The 18,208-nt window shown below is 39.2% G+C and overlaps 1 protein-coding gene across 4 annotated transcripts in view; it reads right to left on the bottom strand.

Annotated features, from left to right (window-relative positions):
* The window catches only part of LOC126457322 (hormone-sensitive lipase), a 115,266-nt gene that overhangs the window by 51,276 nt on the left and 45,782 nt on the right, over nt 1–18,208 (bottom strand). For all 4 annotated transcript variants that reach the window (XM_050093516.1, XM_050093517.1, XM_050093518.1 and 1 more), the window contains exon 5: nt 7,763–7,938. In XM_050093516.1, coding sequence (XP_049949473.1) covers nt 7,763–7,938 — 176 coding nt within the window. The remainder of the gene's footprint in view (nt 1–7,762; nt 7,939–18,208) is intronic.

The raw sequence follows: 18,208 nt of genomic DNA, 5'->3' as shown, positions 1-18,208 counted from the left end.
GTGGCCATCTACGCAATATCCTTGTCCATCCCGACTCAACAACTCCTCCCAATCCATTGTCTCATGGCTCAAATTCCTCCAATAGACTGCAAGACCTGTCCCATACATCCTCCCATAACCATCTACTCCAGTTCTGTCACAAGTATGTCCTAACACATCATAGGCACAGACACTTGTGAAAGCAGTCATATGACCTACAAAAACTTATTCACAACTTCTGTGCCACATTCTATGAGGTCATGACTGCTGGCTGGCTGGCTGTACAAATGGCCACCACCAAACAGTGGCCATGAGCCACTGAACTACCATGAGCCACTGAACTACCATGAGCCACTGAACTATGCAGCTGCTCAACATGCCACACAACACGATGTGCTTCACTTCAACATCTGCTTCACAGCCTGTACCATCTGACTTGCACAACTGTAAATCTCCATGCAACATACCATGCCCCCCCACCGCCACCACCCCCATTTGTCTCAACATTCATTAGCACCTATATTCTACTCTCAGTCCCCTTCCCCACCCCCACTCCAGCCCTAAACACTCATGTATCCCACAACCACACCTGCATAGTCATTTCCCCTCCTCTCAGTTTCTCCTGTTCCCTTTGTGTTCTATCCCCACCACCACCACCACCACCACCACCACCACCACCACCACCACCACCACCCAGTATAGCCTTTCGATGTGGTGTCTAGAAGCACTATCCTGTCTCCACCATGTCCATGCACACTCTCACAGGCAGCACTAGCTTCTCCCCCTCCCTTCTCTCTCTCTCTCTCTCTCTCTCTCTCTCTCTCTCTCTCTCTCTCTCTCTCTCTCTCTCCCCCCCCCCCCCACTCCCTCCAATGATGTTTATTCCATATCTCATCTACCTCGGGTAGGTGGCTGCTGATCTCAGATGAAGTTGTAGATGTAGTTAGGCCTTAGCATTCAGAGACGACAGTGGCCATGTTTGTGTCAGTTGTTTCTTCTTCTTTGATGGACATAGTGCAAAAGCTGAATATTTCTATCATTCTTTTTCATTGTGCCAATCTGCAACTCAATGCCTCCCGTACATTGTGACTCGCAGTCTATCCTTTTTCCATATTATCGTTGTTCCATCCTCAACTTCCCAATTTGCTTGTTTAGCTTTTATTCTCACAAACCTAAAATATAGTGAGCCCAGATGGATAATATGTTATGATTTGATCATTAATTTCATTCTTCTCAAGTTTTCCTGTCTCTACTTCACATTAAGCTGGTATCAATCTTGTAGTCTGGGAAACATTTGCCAGAAAAAAGAGAATGTGATAACTGTATTTGGGAAGAATTTCCAGCACTATCAGAAATAAAAATGATTGATGCAAACATTCTGACACTTTTCAGCGGAAGTATTTCCAATAAAAGTGAAAACAGTTAAGAGCCACAGAATGCCAAAAATGGAGTTGTAAATAAATTTGTTGAAAACTGTAAGGGCCACAATATTCCGAGAGGATAAAGGGAAATGCATTAACCAAATTTAAAAAAAAAAAGGTTCTTAAAAGAGCCGGAACATTTAGAAACTGACATTCCAACTACTCTCTCAGAAACCTTGAAGATGTCAGTGAGGAACAGGGGAAAAGGATGCATCAGGGTGCTGAGGGAACGTAATGATGATGCTACATCAGATGAGATTCCAGGACGACAGAGTACAGAGTACAAGGGGACTAACAAATGAGAAAAAATGCATATCTTAAAAACTGTAGAATTAACATTGGGATTTATATGGCCAAGCAAGAAGAATACACAGTTTTAGTACATCATGCACTACTGATAGCACAGGCTATGTCAAGCAACACTATCTCCTGACATACATTTGCAAACAACAATAATTTGACCAGCCCTATCACTGCTGTAATCTGACCTTGCAGACATCTAACATCAGCCACACAAGTATAATGCACTTCGTCTTTCACAATCATCCTCAGAGAGACGTTCACAAGGTACACAAATGCAAGTCTATGGTGTTATGAAGTGCAACTGCTGCTTGGTCTGTAACTAGATGATCCACAGAACTAGGAAGTTCGCCGAGCTGATCATGTAATGTGGCAATGATGGTGCCTATCTGCAAATGATACCCCTTTTGGTATCAGGTGACATGTCTACAGAAAACTGAATAAGCAAAACTGCAAGGTTTTAGGAACAGAACACCCACATGCCATGGCTGACAATAGGGGTGACAGCTTAAAGGTGACAGGATGGTACTACCTTCTACAGACTGGCATCAATGGACCATTGTTATTTTATGAATTCACAGGAACTAGGAGATGCTGGAAAACTATGTTGTTCCACAACTGTCATACAGGTATCATTTTTCCAATACAATGGTGAATGGCACCCCTTCCCCTACATCATCACATAATTCTTTCTCAATGTGATACAACTGTATTCAGCTCATGTGGCTCACACTGCAAATCTACACCGATCATCCAGAACATTATGACTACCTACCTAATAACAGGTATGTCCACCTTTGGCACAGATATAAGTGCAGACGCATCATGGGATGGAAGTAATAAGGCCTCAGTAGGTCATTTGAGGGTGTTGGCACCACATCTGCACACACGTCACCTAATTCCCATAAATTCCAGGGAGGGGAGGGATGAGCTCTGACACCAAATTCAATCGCATACCAGATGTGTTTGATTAGGCTCACACATTGAGTGTTTGGGGACCAGCACATCAGTTGGAACTCACCACTGTGCTCCTCCAACCACTCCATCACATTTATGGCCTTGTGACATGGCAGATTATCTTGCTGGAAAATGCCACTGCCATCGGGTAACATGATCGTTAAGAAGTAGTGAATGCGTCCTGCAATCAGTATATGATACTCCTTGGCAAAGATCCACTGGATCCATGGATGCCCATGAGAATGTTCCCTAGAGCATAATGAAGCCACTGCCAACTTGTCTCCATCCCACAGTACATGTTAAGGAGCAGATCTCCCGAAACAGGATGGATTCGCAACCCTCCCATCGACACAATGGAGAAGGTACGGCTCTCTTCAGACCATGCAATGCTCTTCCACTGCAACAATGTCCAGTGCCAATGGTCACATTCCCATTTCAGTCACAGTTGCTGATGCCATGGAGTGTTCAGCGCACTCTGCATTAATACGTGCACTCGTACTCTACCCAACATTAAAGTCTGATGTTAGCTCTACCACAGTTCGCCGCCTGGCCTATTTTACCAGTCTGCCCAGCCTATGATGTCCGACATCTATAATGAGGGGTGGCCACCCAATGCCACAGCGTCTACATGTGGTTTCATCTTGGTTTCACAATATGTTGAATACACTTACCACAGCACTCCTTGAAAACCCAACAAGATGTGCATTTACTGAAATGTTTATGCTGAGCCACCGGGCCTTAGAGATGGAGTTGGGATGGGGCTGAGAAGTGTTGCTAACCACCAACATCTTGGCATACAATACACAGCAGCAGTGTTACAGGGTTAGCATCAGAATGTGTTAGATGTTGTGTATATGCACATAGAAGTGAGAGAGGGGCAGATGGAGCAAATGCCAAGCAGGCAAGCGGACAGCAGGCAGAGAGGGGGTGGAAGGAGGAAGCAAGCAGGAGGAAGGGGGCCAGTGGGGGGGAGGGGGCGGCAACCAGACTGGCTGAGAGGCAAGGAGGTAAAGGGGGCGGCACCCAGACTGGCAGGGAGGGAGGGGAGGGAGATGTGGGCTGGGCAACCAGACTGGCCAGGACGGAGAGACGGGGTCAGGGTGGGGAGAACGGCAAACAGGAGGTGAGGGGGGGGGGGGGGTGGCAGGAGACAGACAGAGCGGGCAGTAGGAAGTTGTGCAGTAATAGATGATTAAAAATTACGTAGTACATGGAGTACAAGTGGGTACAAATTCTTAGATATCTCAAGATGTCTATGTTGTAAGATGCACATTTATAAAGTGCTCTTACTGTTCACTTTTGCTGAATGAATACTTTATTTACTTTAGTTCCATCGCCACAGAATATAATTCTGACAGACAATGTGGAGTGAAAGTATGCAAAATGAGTCAAAACCCTGTTCTTAAGACCAACACAATGAGTTACTCTTTTATGATAAATTTCCCAAAGATATCTTTGTGGCCAACACAATCAAAGGCCTTACCAAGTTCACAGCAGATATCAAAACAATGATTTTCGTTGTTTAGTTTCACCAGGAATTCATTTATGAGATGACTTAAGTATACCTTTGTAGCCAGTCCTGTGCAACAACCAAATTAAAAAAAAAAGGGGGGGGGGGGGGGGGGGAAGAAAAGCAGATTACATTTTAACATCCCTTTCACAACAAGCCCATTAGAGACAGAACGCAAACTTGGATTGGGGAAGGATGGAGGATGGAAATCAACCATGCCTTTCAAGAGACACTATCCTGGTATTTGCCTCAAGAAACGTAAGGAAACCATGGAAAATGTTAATCTGAATGGCCAGATCTAAAATTGAACCCTCATCATCACAAATACTACTCTAGTGTCTTACCACTACATCTCTTCACATTTTACAGCCAAACAGAGTCAGTTCATGAGATATGCAATGAAAACACTGAAGGAACTGAAACATGTGTGCATGTTGAAGTATTTCAAGAGGGTATCTCTTGAGTGATTGGGTGATTATTATGATAGCTTTAAGGCTGTCACATCCAGTCAGTATATAATTTTAATCCTGCCCTATGAACACCACCACACCCAAAAAAATTATTATTGTTTGATAATATAATTATTTTTATAATCTCCTTGGGTTTTTATTTCTGAAACTAATAAAACAGTGGTAAAAAAAGTATTGTCCAGTGTACATGAAATTCACCTACGTTTGACTATTTATAGGAACACATGTTCCTTGCTTTAGTGTTACTGAAATTGATGGACAATGATTTCCATGTGTAATTAGATGACAACACAACTCCATTTGCCTCACTGTTTTCATTTGCTTGTTTAACTGTGCATGTATACTCCAAAATCTTCATCCATAACTAATTTACCAAGAAACTTATAAATATGTTACTACTACAGCTGTATTTAGATCAACACCCATACTCTGCAAACCACTGAAGTGCACTGTGAAGTTTTCATCAGTTACCACCCACCAGGGCTAGCAACTATGAACAGTGTTTTGTCAATTTATATTCCCAATGTACATACTGTACTTGTTCTTAAAATGAAAGTAGTGTCAGAATGCTGAATGAAACATTTACTTGGGTAAATATGCATTATAAGCATATGAACAGGTAAACTTCAACAAAAAAAATTCATTAAAGGTATTTGGATCACGTAGCCATATCTAAAAGATATATCATGGAAATTATGAATGTTAAAATAGAAATGGGGAATTCAACTCAGATCATTATCTCTTATTATCTCTCTAAGATTAAAATAAAATTTCTCTCATCTAAAACAAAACAGGTGAACAAGAAAGTGACCAGATACAACACCACTACAGCTAATATTACAAAAGAAAACACAGAAAAATTTAGAGAAGAAATTGAGACAAGTAAAGAAGGTGATCGGTGTGAACTCCAGATGCAAATAACTCAAGCAGCAGAGAAAACTTTAGGATTGGCCAAGAATAAAAAGAAGACATGGTGGAATGAGGAGTGTGAAGAAGCACTTAATACAAAGAGCTCAAAAATGGGGAAAATGGAGATGTCCAAAAAAAGAGGAAGACCATGAACAATTCAGACAACAAAGAAATGAAACATCAAAAATAATACAGAAAATCAAAAGAAACTTTGAAAATTCTCAGCTTATTGAAATAGAAGAAAATTTCCCCAAAAATAATACTAGAAATTTTTACCAAACTTTTAAACACATACTTAAAGGATATCAGCCACCAAGAATTTGTTTCAAAGATGAAAAATGGCAAAATGGGATTAAATAACGAAGAAAATTGTGAAATTTTAGCAAAATTTTTTGAAAAGTTGTTAAACTGTCCAGTTTCAACAGATAAATTAGAATTTCCAGTGACATGTCAAAATCTAGAGGAAGATTTCCCACCAACAGAGTTAGAAATTCATGAAGCCATAAAAACACTCAAAAACAATAAAGCAAGTGGTGAAGACTCCATTAAAGCAGAATGATTGAAGTGGTCACAGCCAAAAATGATAAAGGACCTACAACTGCTTCTTGAAAATATTTGGAAAACTGAAAAGATTTCACCTGAATAGAAAACAGCATTAATCCACCCACTACATAAAAAACGGAGACAAACAAAATGTCAATAATTACAGAGGAGTGTCACTTTTGCCATTGGCATACAAAATATTATCAAAAATTCTCCTGAATAGAGTGGTAGATACTTTAGACAAACAACTGGGAGAATATCGGGGTAGTTTTCAAAAGGGAAGATCCTGTGCAGAACAAATTTTTCACTTAAAGTCAACAATTCACCATAGAATGTTAACCAGCAAACCAATAATAGTGTCATTTATTGATTTCAATAAAGCATTTGATTGTATGGACAGAGAAACGATAGGTAAGGCCATTAGAGAATTTGGTGTTAAATCAAAATAAGCAAATATAATTCGTGAAACACTAACAGGTACAATATCTAAAGTCAATTTATGGGAGATGTATCTTAGCCATTTGAAATAAAAACTGGTGTTAGGCAAAGTGATGATTTATCACCTTTCATGTTTAACTGTGTTCTAGAAAAAAATTGTAAGGATCTGGAATTCAGAGCTAAATAAATCACAAAATTGAACCAATAACTCTGGGAAGGAAAACAAATGGAATCAGGGTAAACTGCTTGGCTTTTGCAGATGATTTTGCAATACTTTCAGAAAACCTGACAGAAGCAGTTATTTATATAAACCTTCTGGAAAAAATAGCAAACAGAACTGGTCTCAAAATTTCAGCTGAAAAAACCAAAATTCATGACAGACATAAAAAAATGCGCCGAAATTCATAGAAACACAAACAGGTAAAATAGAGCTAGTGCATAAATTTAAATATCTTGGAGAGACTATACAACAGAATGAACCAGAAAAATCTGCAATACATGTAAGAATTAACAAAATGGAAAGAACGCATGGTTTGACCAAAAATATTTACAAGAAATGTTTATCTAGAAAAACAAAACTAAAACACTACACCACAATGGTACGACCAGAATGTTTATATGGATCTGAATGCCTAATGATGAACTATAAGATGGACAGACTAGAGGTACTGGAAAGAAGGATTATTAGAAAAATAATGGGTGCAATAAAAACTGCAGATGGTTGGAAAACAAGAAGTAATGAGGAGATCTACAAAAATATAGAGAAATATCTGAAGTAATGGCCAAACGAAGATTAACCTTTTTGGACACCTCTACTGAATGGATTGAAATAGACTAACAAAACAAATCTCCTATATTTCTGGAAGAAGAAATCGACAATAGCATGGATTACGGAAGTAACGAAAGATCTAGAAAGAAACATCAAAAGAATCAGAAATAGCAGAAAGAAACCGTTTTACAAAGCAAGAAGAGGAACTGAAGTTGTTTACATGATCCTAGTTGGTCAATACAATTGTAAAAAAATTAATGTAGTAATATATGTACTGCTAGGAGCTAGCAACAAGTACGAACATTACTCTTTTGAATTTACGCCACTACCTACTGTTCATATGACTGAGAACAGAAAGCGCATATTTACTACCATTCAATTACAATCACATATCTAGAGGAGACTGCTGTTAAATCCTGTCAATTATTGCTAATTAAAAATGAGTAACTACTTATGGCTACCTCACCATGCCAGCTCGTTTCCGTGCCAGCAGAAGTCTGACTGGCAATGGCCGTGGTCCAAAATGAGCTGTTGGAACAGGTACTGCAACACCACTCACATTCAAAGGTTCGGGTGGAAGCAGCATCACTTGGTTAACTGCCATACTGGGCCCCACAACTCCTTGCATCCGTGCCATAATTTCTGAAGGATTATATAACACAAAAAATCCAGTAACAATATTCATTCAACAATTTTACAATGACAATCACAACAATCAATAGTGAACCTTCAGAAGCAGTTTACAAATGAGCATGCATGCACTCAACTTCTGCATTATTTTCCCACCACAAAATTTCACTAATGAACTCTAAGCGTGAAACAAAAAAATTTCAGAACTGATGTAAGCACACAGAGTAATTACTTAATATGTCCACTAGATTCCAAATATCTATCAGTTTCCTTCATATTACACAATTTCATTCAAGTAAGACCAACACCGAAAAGAAATTAGATTCTTATATCTGGATCGTACACTTGACAGTTCAAAAGAGACCAGAAGCCAAAGTTAAAACTGGCTGCCAAGTAACACACTAGTCAATCACATTACACAAAACATTTAATTGTGATTGAAGGAGTAACACTTTCAATATTCATCATTAAGATGCACCAAATAGAAACATACAAGGAAACACGTACCGACTTATACCTAGTATAACATAGGTTGCAACAGCACTTTTAAATGGGAGGTGGTAGAGTCAAAGCCCAATCCACACTAACAAGTACCGCTACTCAGGTGAAATTAATGTAATGTGTACATAGATCAGTGGGTTTATTGAAAGGTTGAAACATGGTCAAGCACTTTGCTTGTGGTTCAAATCCCATTTTGGACAGCTTTAATACATCCTGTATGTGGATAATACAGAGTTTAAGTAGTGAAGAGATTGAAGTTATTATTAATATTTTTAGCTCTCAAAACAGGACTGCAAGTGGTTTCTTTAGTTTTAATATACAATTCAAAGAGTTTCAATGACTACCTGCAACCACGAGGAAGTAGCCCGAGACTGGCAAGAAGTTTACCATTTTCTGCAACCTTCACACAGTGAAAGTGATGTTCCTAATATCATCTTGGGTCTGTCTGATATCAAGGCAGTTTTCTCAGAACATGCATTTTGTGACTTCCCATTAAAGTCACAAATGAGATGATAAATTTGACAGAATTCTGGATCTAATAATCTACACAAGCTGCCAACATTGTAGAAGGCAGCAGTTTAGGAACAGAGGAATCTATTAACCATTTTATTAGGATATTCCATCTGCCATTAGCCTAGTGGCGAACTGAATGCAGCATGAATGTCCACTGCTCCAGGTAATTTCCTCACAATAGGTATGTTCAGAATGCACAACCAAAGAAAGTGAAATAGTAATTTTAATGCATTTTCAAATTCCAGACATCAATTCATCTAATAATATTTTCACAATAGTGCTCTTGGCTGGTTGTGCACCTCTGCACATTCTGCAACTCTACATTTAATATTCTCTAAGATCTCCATTGCCATCTAGGTGAACAGCTCTGCTATGGAAACTTGTTATTTCAGGCATTACTTAGTAATTGTGTGGTAAATGTTTGGTAACTGTCATCAGTCAGAGATTTCCAGATATGACATTGAATTAACTGGCTAAATCCACTCAATATTCATTTGAAGCCTGTGTTACAAGTGTTCTTGTCTCTCTTATTATGAGCTATAAACTATGCCATCATAAGTTGATGCTTGTACTCATCCTGATTTAAAAGTAGACTGCGTAATCTGTCTTTCACATAAAAGAAATATGGTCACTTGTATAGGAGGGAAAAGATAGACTTCTGATGAACCATCACATCTGAGCAAGTTAGATTACAGTACAATGTGAAACAGTGTTTATTATCTTGTTTGAAATGTTAAGATTTAGGAAGCTGATGCTGTTATATAATATATAGAGCAGAGTACAGACCTCAGTTTGATTTATAATTTATGTTCTAGTATTTTACTTCCACTTTTTTCTTCCTTTTTGTAAAGAGCATCCGAGAACAACTTACTAGAAAGTTTAAACTAGTCATTATGCTATTTTTGTGACCTGGGGTTGACATATAAAATAAAAGAATTAAGAACAAGCACCTATATTTTCGTACAGCTTCTCTCTTTTCCATTAATCCAGCCACAAATGGCTAGAATGACATGCAGTTACAAATTGAAGTGAAAATCTCTGAATTCCTATTGCTTCTGTTGATACATCATCTAACTTCAGTTAGACTAATTCAATCCACAGTCATTTTTGTCAATCCACAGTCAGTCAAAGCCAGTTTCAGACCTGCAACCATCTCCATGTAATGTTTTGTTATTAATCTTTTATCTGTAGAGATCTCAACCAAACGTTTCCCTAGTCATATACTATACAGTAGATCTTCCAATAATGACAAGTCATTCTGTTTGCAGGAAAGTTTCTGTACCTGCTTAGAACAGATTACGTTACATTGCACATTATTTTTGTGCATTATTTCATGTAGTATTTCTTCATAGATTCTTAAATGTAGACTGAAAATCTGAGATGTTGCATTTCATCCACATTAGTGCTGCACAAAATCTAAAAACTGATTGACTAGTTCCCCTTATTTTTGCACAGTTACATGAACCAGGACAATATAAGTACTCTTTTTAAGCACAAAGACACACAGAGTACACACTGGTCTGGCATTACAAATCAGCACATCAGCACTAACTGCTAACTCCCATTCATATATATATATATATACGAGATACAGAAACTTTACCTATTAGTTACCAAATTCTGGTCTGGTGATAATCTATGACTGGCCATTTCCTGTTATGCTCCCAAATATGAGCCCTAATTTCTCTTATCTTCATAGTCTACATGCAAGATGTATGTTGGCAGCAGTAGAATCATTCTGCAGTCAGCCTGAAATCTCAGATCCCTAAATTTTCTCTGTTCCTCAAAAAAAATCACCACCTTCCCTTCAGGGGTTCCCATTTGAGTTCCCAAAGTTTCTCTGTAACACTTGGGTGCTGTTTGAACCTACTGGTAACAAATATAGCAGCCCACCTTCCGTTTCATATCACTTTACAATGTTACATCCAGATATATATGAATATGGTATCTGCTCTTTCTGACATGTCCGAATGAACAGATATTATCGGTGACCATGCAGCTCATTAGAATGAAATTAAAATGAAATGAAATGAATACCCCTAGTGTCTGCCATGTAAGCAGGAGATCTCTGGTTCGAGTCCCGGTCGGGGCACACATTTTCAACTGTCCCCGTAGACATATATCAACGCCTGTATACAGCTAGGGGTATTCATTTCACTGTAATTACTTCCAGATATTTAAATGATGCAACTGTCAAGCAGGTCACCACTAATGCTGTATCTGAACATTCTGTGAGAAAAGAGCAAGCTGAGATTCGCATTGTGCTGGGCTAGAGATTTGCAATAAATGCTAGCTATGCAAGGGGTCAATGCCTATTATGAGGTGGAATCCAAAATTTTCGTGACTGGCGCTGCCCTCTGGAAAGTAGTAGTAGTACATCTTTGCACTGCTAGGTGGCGAGAGACGCATATCTGATGACTCAGTGTGCGGAGTGGCATTCAGCTGGGAGGACGTGTTCCATGTGTTTGGTGTGTGGCAATTTTACGATTGATACGCGAACAGAACAGCGCGTGTGTATCAAATTCTGTGCAAATCTTGGGAAAAGTGATACAAGACCCTTGCAATGATTCAACACATGTTTGGGGGACAGAGCATGAGCCGTATGTGGGTGTGAGTGGCATGCTTGGGTTCAGGGCCTGATATACAAACATTGAAGGTGATGCTCACACTGGAAGGCCCATTAGCCGCACAATACCAGACATTGCTGCCAAACTTCAACAAATGGTTCATATGGATCGACGTCGAACCATTCAAGACTTTGCAGATGAAGTGAGTATAGGTTATGGGACATGTCAACGAATGATGACTGATGAATTGGGCATGCACTGTGTAGCCACAAAATTTGTGCCAAGGATCTTGACTGCCGATCAGAAGGCACAGCATGTTAAAGTGTGCACGGACCTTTGTCAGACCACATCTGATGATCCAACCTTACTGTTATGGGTTATCACCAGCGACAAGAGCTGGATTTACGGTTATGGCCCAGAGACAAAGCAACAATCATCCCACTTTAAGAGCCCAGGCTCTCCAAGATCCAGAAAAGGGAGACAGGTAAAGAGCAAAGTGAAGAGCATGATCACCATTTTCTTTGATACCAAGGGAATTGTGCACAAAGAATTCATCCCACCCAACCAAACAGTGAATTGTACACACTACTGTGACATTTTGTGATGGCTCCATGAAAATGTACAGCGATGACAGCCCGAACTTTGGCGTCAAGAGAACTGGATGCTCCAGCACGAAAACGCGCTCTGTCACACGTCTTTGCTCACCAGGACCTTCTCAGCAAAGAAACAACGTGGCGCACCCCACCAACCATACTTGCCAGATTTGGCACCTTGCGACTTCGCATTATTCCCAAAACTAAAACAAGATGAAAGGCCGTCAGTTCAACACTCTAGAGAGGATTCAAGAAGCATCGCTGACGGTGATAAACACCTTCAAAGAGCAGGACTTCCAGAAAACGTTTGATCAGTGACAAAGCGCTGCAACCGGTGAGTATGTGGTGATGGGAACTACTTCGAGGGTGATGGTGACCATTAGCCCAAAGGTAAGGTTTTTAACAGATGGCAGCACCAGTCTCAAAAATTTTGGATAGCACCTCATAGTACTTTCTGCAAAACTGAATTGGTATTCTTTTGGTCCTTGTGATTCATTACTTTTCAACTCACTCTGTTGTTTTTCAATGCCAGTGGTGCAACCTCTATGTATTGCATATGTGAGTGTGTGACAATCAAACAATGTTAGACCTGTATGATCCACCTGTAGGAATGATTTTTTTTAAATGTAAAATTTAAAACTTCAGCGTTCCTTTCACTGTCTTCTACTGCCACATCAAACTGATCAGCATGTAACTGAATAGAAGCCTTCAACCCATTAGCAGTTTTACTTAGGTTTTCAGGATTATCACCTAGATTTTTCATTAACATGTGACAATGGAAGTTCCAGTATGCTTCAAACATCAATATTTTTACAGAAGTGTAAATTTCTGCTGACTTACGTGTTGATATTCCTCTGTGCAACCAGAAAGTTATATTTGGGAACAGAAACAAAACTAGTGCAGACACAGAAAAACTACAAATCTTAAACTATCTTTTCACTAACATGTGTCATGGCATAGTATATTTTTTGTGTCTCTTTCTCATACATAGGATGTACCAGTTCCATTAAGATTGCTTGTGTGAAATTCTAAACTGCAATGCTACTTCATGGTAAGTCATAGTGTTATGATCCTTCAAATTTCAACGACAGCCACATAGAAAATCAAAGCACTAGCATCACTGCAGCAGGTGTTGTGGCTGCAAATGAGAAACTAAGTGTCTGACACTCATTGGAAAATGGTAATGGAGCATTGAGACAACGAGCTGTTTGTTCCCCAAATAGAAGCAGGAAGGACACCATTACTACGCAGTTAAAAACACCCAAGAAAACTGTACTGCAGTACTGCATGTAATTCCAGAAAAGGACTACAGTGACTGTATCAAAACACTTTTAAAATGATTTCAGCTGTGTACTGACTCAACAGGAGACTATTTCAAATAAATATAGTGATTTTGTGAACATAATCGCCAACTTATTTTTCACAGCTGCAGTCTTGATGGAACTGGGACACACTGTGTACAAAATTGCCATCTGTTGTGTCAACCATATTATAACATTATTCCTTGAATTTTTGGACAGCAAGGCACAGTGTCAGATGTGGAACACTACAGAAGTTAGTAGGGATGAGGTCAAAGCTGTACAGACAATGGTCAAACAAGTTATAGCCAAAGTACTGTAAGAGTTGTCATGACCTGTTCGCAGTGTGAGGCTAGGCATTGTTATGAATGAGACCAATACTGTTTGTGAGCTTTCAGAGGAACTCCATTCTGTACTGCACGATACTTAGGAAACTGCGTCTGATAAACATTTACATCGACTGTTTCACCTAGCAGCAAAAATGCACTGGTCAAATGCCGTATTCACCCTAAAAGACTGCACAAGGCTTTGAGGTGTCAATAATTATTTCAGTTTAGACTTCAGTGGTGATGCAGTGAGCCTCCAATCAACTGATTGTCATTTCCATTGAAGGGTTTCATAAGCGACCGAAGTCTCACCTTTGCTCATTTTTGACACCCAACTAGCACACACTTTTTAAAAATTTAGTTCTTCAGGAAAAATTTCACGAGTAAGTCATCTCTAAATTCGCAGGAAGTTCTTAGAAAGCTCAGATACTGTGAACTTATGGTTTTCCTTTATGAGTTCAACTGCATGAACCAATTCTCCACCAACACACTTAGTTTAATCAGACAACAATAAAATTAACATTATATGAGCTAAATCACAGTTTAATTAAACAATAATTAATAACCTTTCATGGTATCACTCCGTTGTCAGGCACAAGTGTTATCCCACAGTAATGACCCACTCAAAACATTAAAGAGCACTGCCAGTGTCTAAGCAGCTGGTATGTTAACCACAAAATCTGACAAAACAAATTACCTTTAAGGCAGTCTAGAGAACACCAAAAATGGATAATAAATGGGGAAGGAAGTCATCCATGTCCAATTTCAAAGATGTCATTGTGACATTTGTCTTAAGAGGTGTAGGAAACCACAGAAAACCTAAATCTGGATGGCCATACGGTTAAATAAATAAATAAACTGATTTTGATGAAGTTTTTGATTCAAGTTCAAACTAAATTTGTCCTTACAGCCACTGAGAAACAATGTACTAACTCAACACATGAAACATTCCAAGTGTCAAATGTGACATTCATCAGGGGACCAAAAAAGAACACTATCTCTGTTTATATACAACCAATTTCCATCTAAAAAATTAAGAAGGTATTGTGATACCATAGAATTATGCCATTCACCACATCACTGCACAAAATAATGAAACAAGTTAGAAAATATATATTATATTAGTAAAGTTCTATGTGCAGTACCAGGAAACTGATTCTAAGTGTCAATAAGGAAGTTTTTACAGGTTGGTTCTTGCAAAGAAGGAAACAGCAACCAGCCACTGTTAATACAGTTATTTATTCACATAAACAGAGCCATTATCAGTTTTGAACTGACATGTTCATCTTCAGATGGCTGTTCACATTTATATCACATTTGTTGTTGTTTACATTAGTAAAGGGAAAAGAGTCAACAACTAATCTAAAGAATAACAAATTTATTATAAATGTGAAGCTGTCTGAAGATGAACCTGTCAGTTTGAAACTGGTAACAATGCTATCCCGCTGCCCCCATTAACTATGGACCTTGCCATAGGCGGGGAAGCTTGTGTGCCTCAGTGGAGGGATATCTGCTGAAAAGTCAGATGAACATGTGGTTCCTGAAGAGGAGCAGCAGCCTTTCCAGCAGTTGCAGGGGCAACAGTCTGTAAGATTGGCTGATCTGGCCTTGTAAGATCAACCAAAACACCTTGCTGTGCGGGTACTGTGAACAGCAGAAAGCAAGAGGAAACTACAGCCCCAATTTTTCTCGAGGGCATGCAGCTCTACTGTATTATTAAATGATGGCGGCATCCCCTTGGGTAAAATATTCCGGAGGTCACATAGTCCCCCGTTTGGATCTCCGGGCAGGGACTATTCAGGAAGACTAAGTAATCATGAGAAACAAAACTGGCATCCTACGGGTTGGAGGATAGAATATTGGATCCCTTAAACACGCAGGTAGGTTAGAAAATTTGAAAGGGGAAATGTATAGGTTGAAGTCAGATACAGTGGAATTTAGTGAAGTTCAGTGGCAGGAAGAACAGGACTTCTGATCAGGGTTATAAACACAAAATAAAATAGGGGTAAAGCAAAAGTAGGTTTAATAACAAATAAAAAAAATGCAACATTAATAAGCTACTATAAACAGCATAGTGAACGCATTATTGTAGCCAAGACAGATACAAAGCCAACATCCACCACAATAGTATGAGTTTATATGCAAACTAGCTACACAGATGAGAAAGACAATGAAGAAATATATGATGAGGTAAAAGAAATTATTCAGATAGTTAAGCGAGTTGAAAATTTATTAGTCATGGGGGTCTGAAATTCAATATTAGAAAAGGGAAGAGACGGAAAAGTAGCAGTTGAATATGGACTGGGGGGAAGGAATGAAAGAGGAAGCCGCCTGGTAGAATTTTGCATGGAGCATAATTTAACCACAGCTAACACTTGGTTTAAGAATAATGAAAGAAGGCTGTATACATGGAAGAGACCTAGAGACACTACAAGGAAATTGGAAATTTGTGTTACGGATTATGGGACCAAACTGCTGAGGTCATCAGTCCCTAGGCTTACGCACTACTTAATCTAACTTAAACTAACTTACACTAATGGCAACACACACACACACACACACACACACACACACACACACACACACACACACACACACGCCCGAGGAAGGACTCTAATCTTCGACGGAGGGAGCCGCGCAAACCGTGATGTGACGCCTCAGACCGCATGGCTACTCCGTGCGGCACACTAGAAGGTTTCAGTTTGATTATATAATGGTAGGACACAGATTTAGGAACCAGGTTTTAAACTGTAAAATGTTTCCAGGGGCATATGCGGACTCTGGTCACAATTTAATGGTTATGAACTGTGGATTAAAACTGAAGAAACTGCAAAAAGGTAGGAATTTAAAAATAAACTGAGAGAACCAGAGGTTGTAGAGAGTTTCAGAGGGAGCATTAGGGAATGACTGACAAGAACAGAGTAAAGGAATACAGTAGAAGAAGAATGGGTAGCTTTGAAAGATGAAATAGTGAAGGCAGCAGCGGATCAAGTAAGTAAAAATATGATGACTAGTAGAAATCCTTGGGTAACACAAGAGATACTGAATTTAACTGCTGAAAGGAGAAAATAGAAAAATGCAGTAAATAAAGCTTGTGAAAGGGAGCACAAATGTCTAAAAAACAAGATCGACAGAAAGTGAAAAAATAACTAAGCCGGACCAGCTAGAGGACAAACGTAGGGATGCAGAAGCACAGATCACTAGGAGTAAGATAGATGCCGCGTACAGGAAAATTAAGAGGTCTTTGGAGAAAAGAGAACCACGTCTATGAATATCAAGAGCTTGGAGAGAAAACCAGTCCTAAGCAAAGAAGGGAAAGCAGAAAGGTGGAAGGCATATACATAGGGTCCATATAAGGGTGATGTACTTGAGGGCAATATTATGCAAATGTAAGAGGATGTACATGAAGGTGAGATGGGAGATATGATACTGTATGAAGAATTTGACAGAACACTGAAAAACATATGTTGAAACAAGGCCCAGAAGTAGACAAAATTTCGTTAACACTACAGATAGTCTTGTGAGAGCCAGCCATGACGAAACTCTTCCATCTGGTGAGCAAGATGTACGAGACAGGTGGAACACCCTCAGACTACAAGAAGAATATAATGATTTCAATTTCAAAGAAAGCAGTTGCTGACCGGTGTGTACACTATCAAACTACCAGCTTCACAAGTCATGGCTGCAAAATACTAACATGAATTATCAACAGAAAAATACAAAAACTGGTAGAAGTTGACCTCAGGGAAAATCAGTTTGGATCCCAGAGAAATGTAAGAACATCTGAGGCAATATTGACCCTATAATTTCCCAAAGAAGATAGACTTATAGCATTTGTAGCTTTTGACAATGTTGACAAGAATACTCTCTTTCAAATTCTAAAGGTGGGAGAGGTAAACACAGGGAGTGTAAAGCTGTTGACGATTTGTACAGAAACCAGATGGCAGTTACAAGAGTCAAGGAGGATGAAAGGGAAATAGTGGTTTAAAAGGGAGTGAAGCAGGACTGTAGCCCATCCCCAATGTTATTCAATCTGTATATTGAGCAAGCAATAAAGGAAACAAAAGAAAAATTTGGAGTAGGAATTAAAGTCCAGGGAGAAGAAATAAAAACTTTGAGGTTTGCTGATGACACTGTAATACTGTCAGAGACAGCAAAGGACGTGGAAGAGCAGTTGAATGGAATAGACAGTGTCTTAAAAGGAGGATATAAGATGAACATCAACACAAGCAAAATTAGGATAATGGAATGCAGCCACATTCAACCAGGTGATGCTGAGGGAATTAGATGAGGAAATGAGACAACACAGTAGACAAGTTTTGCTATTTGGGCAGCAAAATAACTGACGATCATCAAAGTAGAGGGCATATAAAATGTACACTGACAATGGAAAGAAAAGCTTTTCTGAGGGAAAGACATTTGTTAACATCGAGTAAGATTTAAGTGTCAGGAAGCCTTTTCTGAAAGTTTTTGTATGGAATGCA

The sequence above is a fragment of the Schistocerca serialis genome, chromosome 2 (assembly GCF_023864345.2).
Source record: "Schistocerca serialis cubense isolate TAMUIC-IGC-003099 chromosome 2, iqSchSeri2.2, whole genome shotgun sequence".
Classification (NCBI taxonomy): Eukaryota; Metazoa; Arthropoda; class Insecta; order Orthoptera; family Acrididae; genus Schistocerca; species Schistocerca serialis.
The sequence above is the reverse complement of the archived record's forward strand: the minus strand, read 5'-3'. Positions and strand labels throughout refer to the sequence as shown.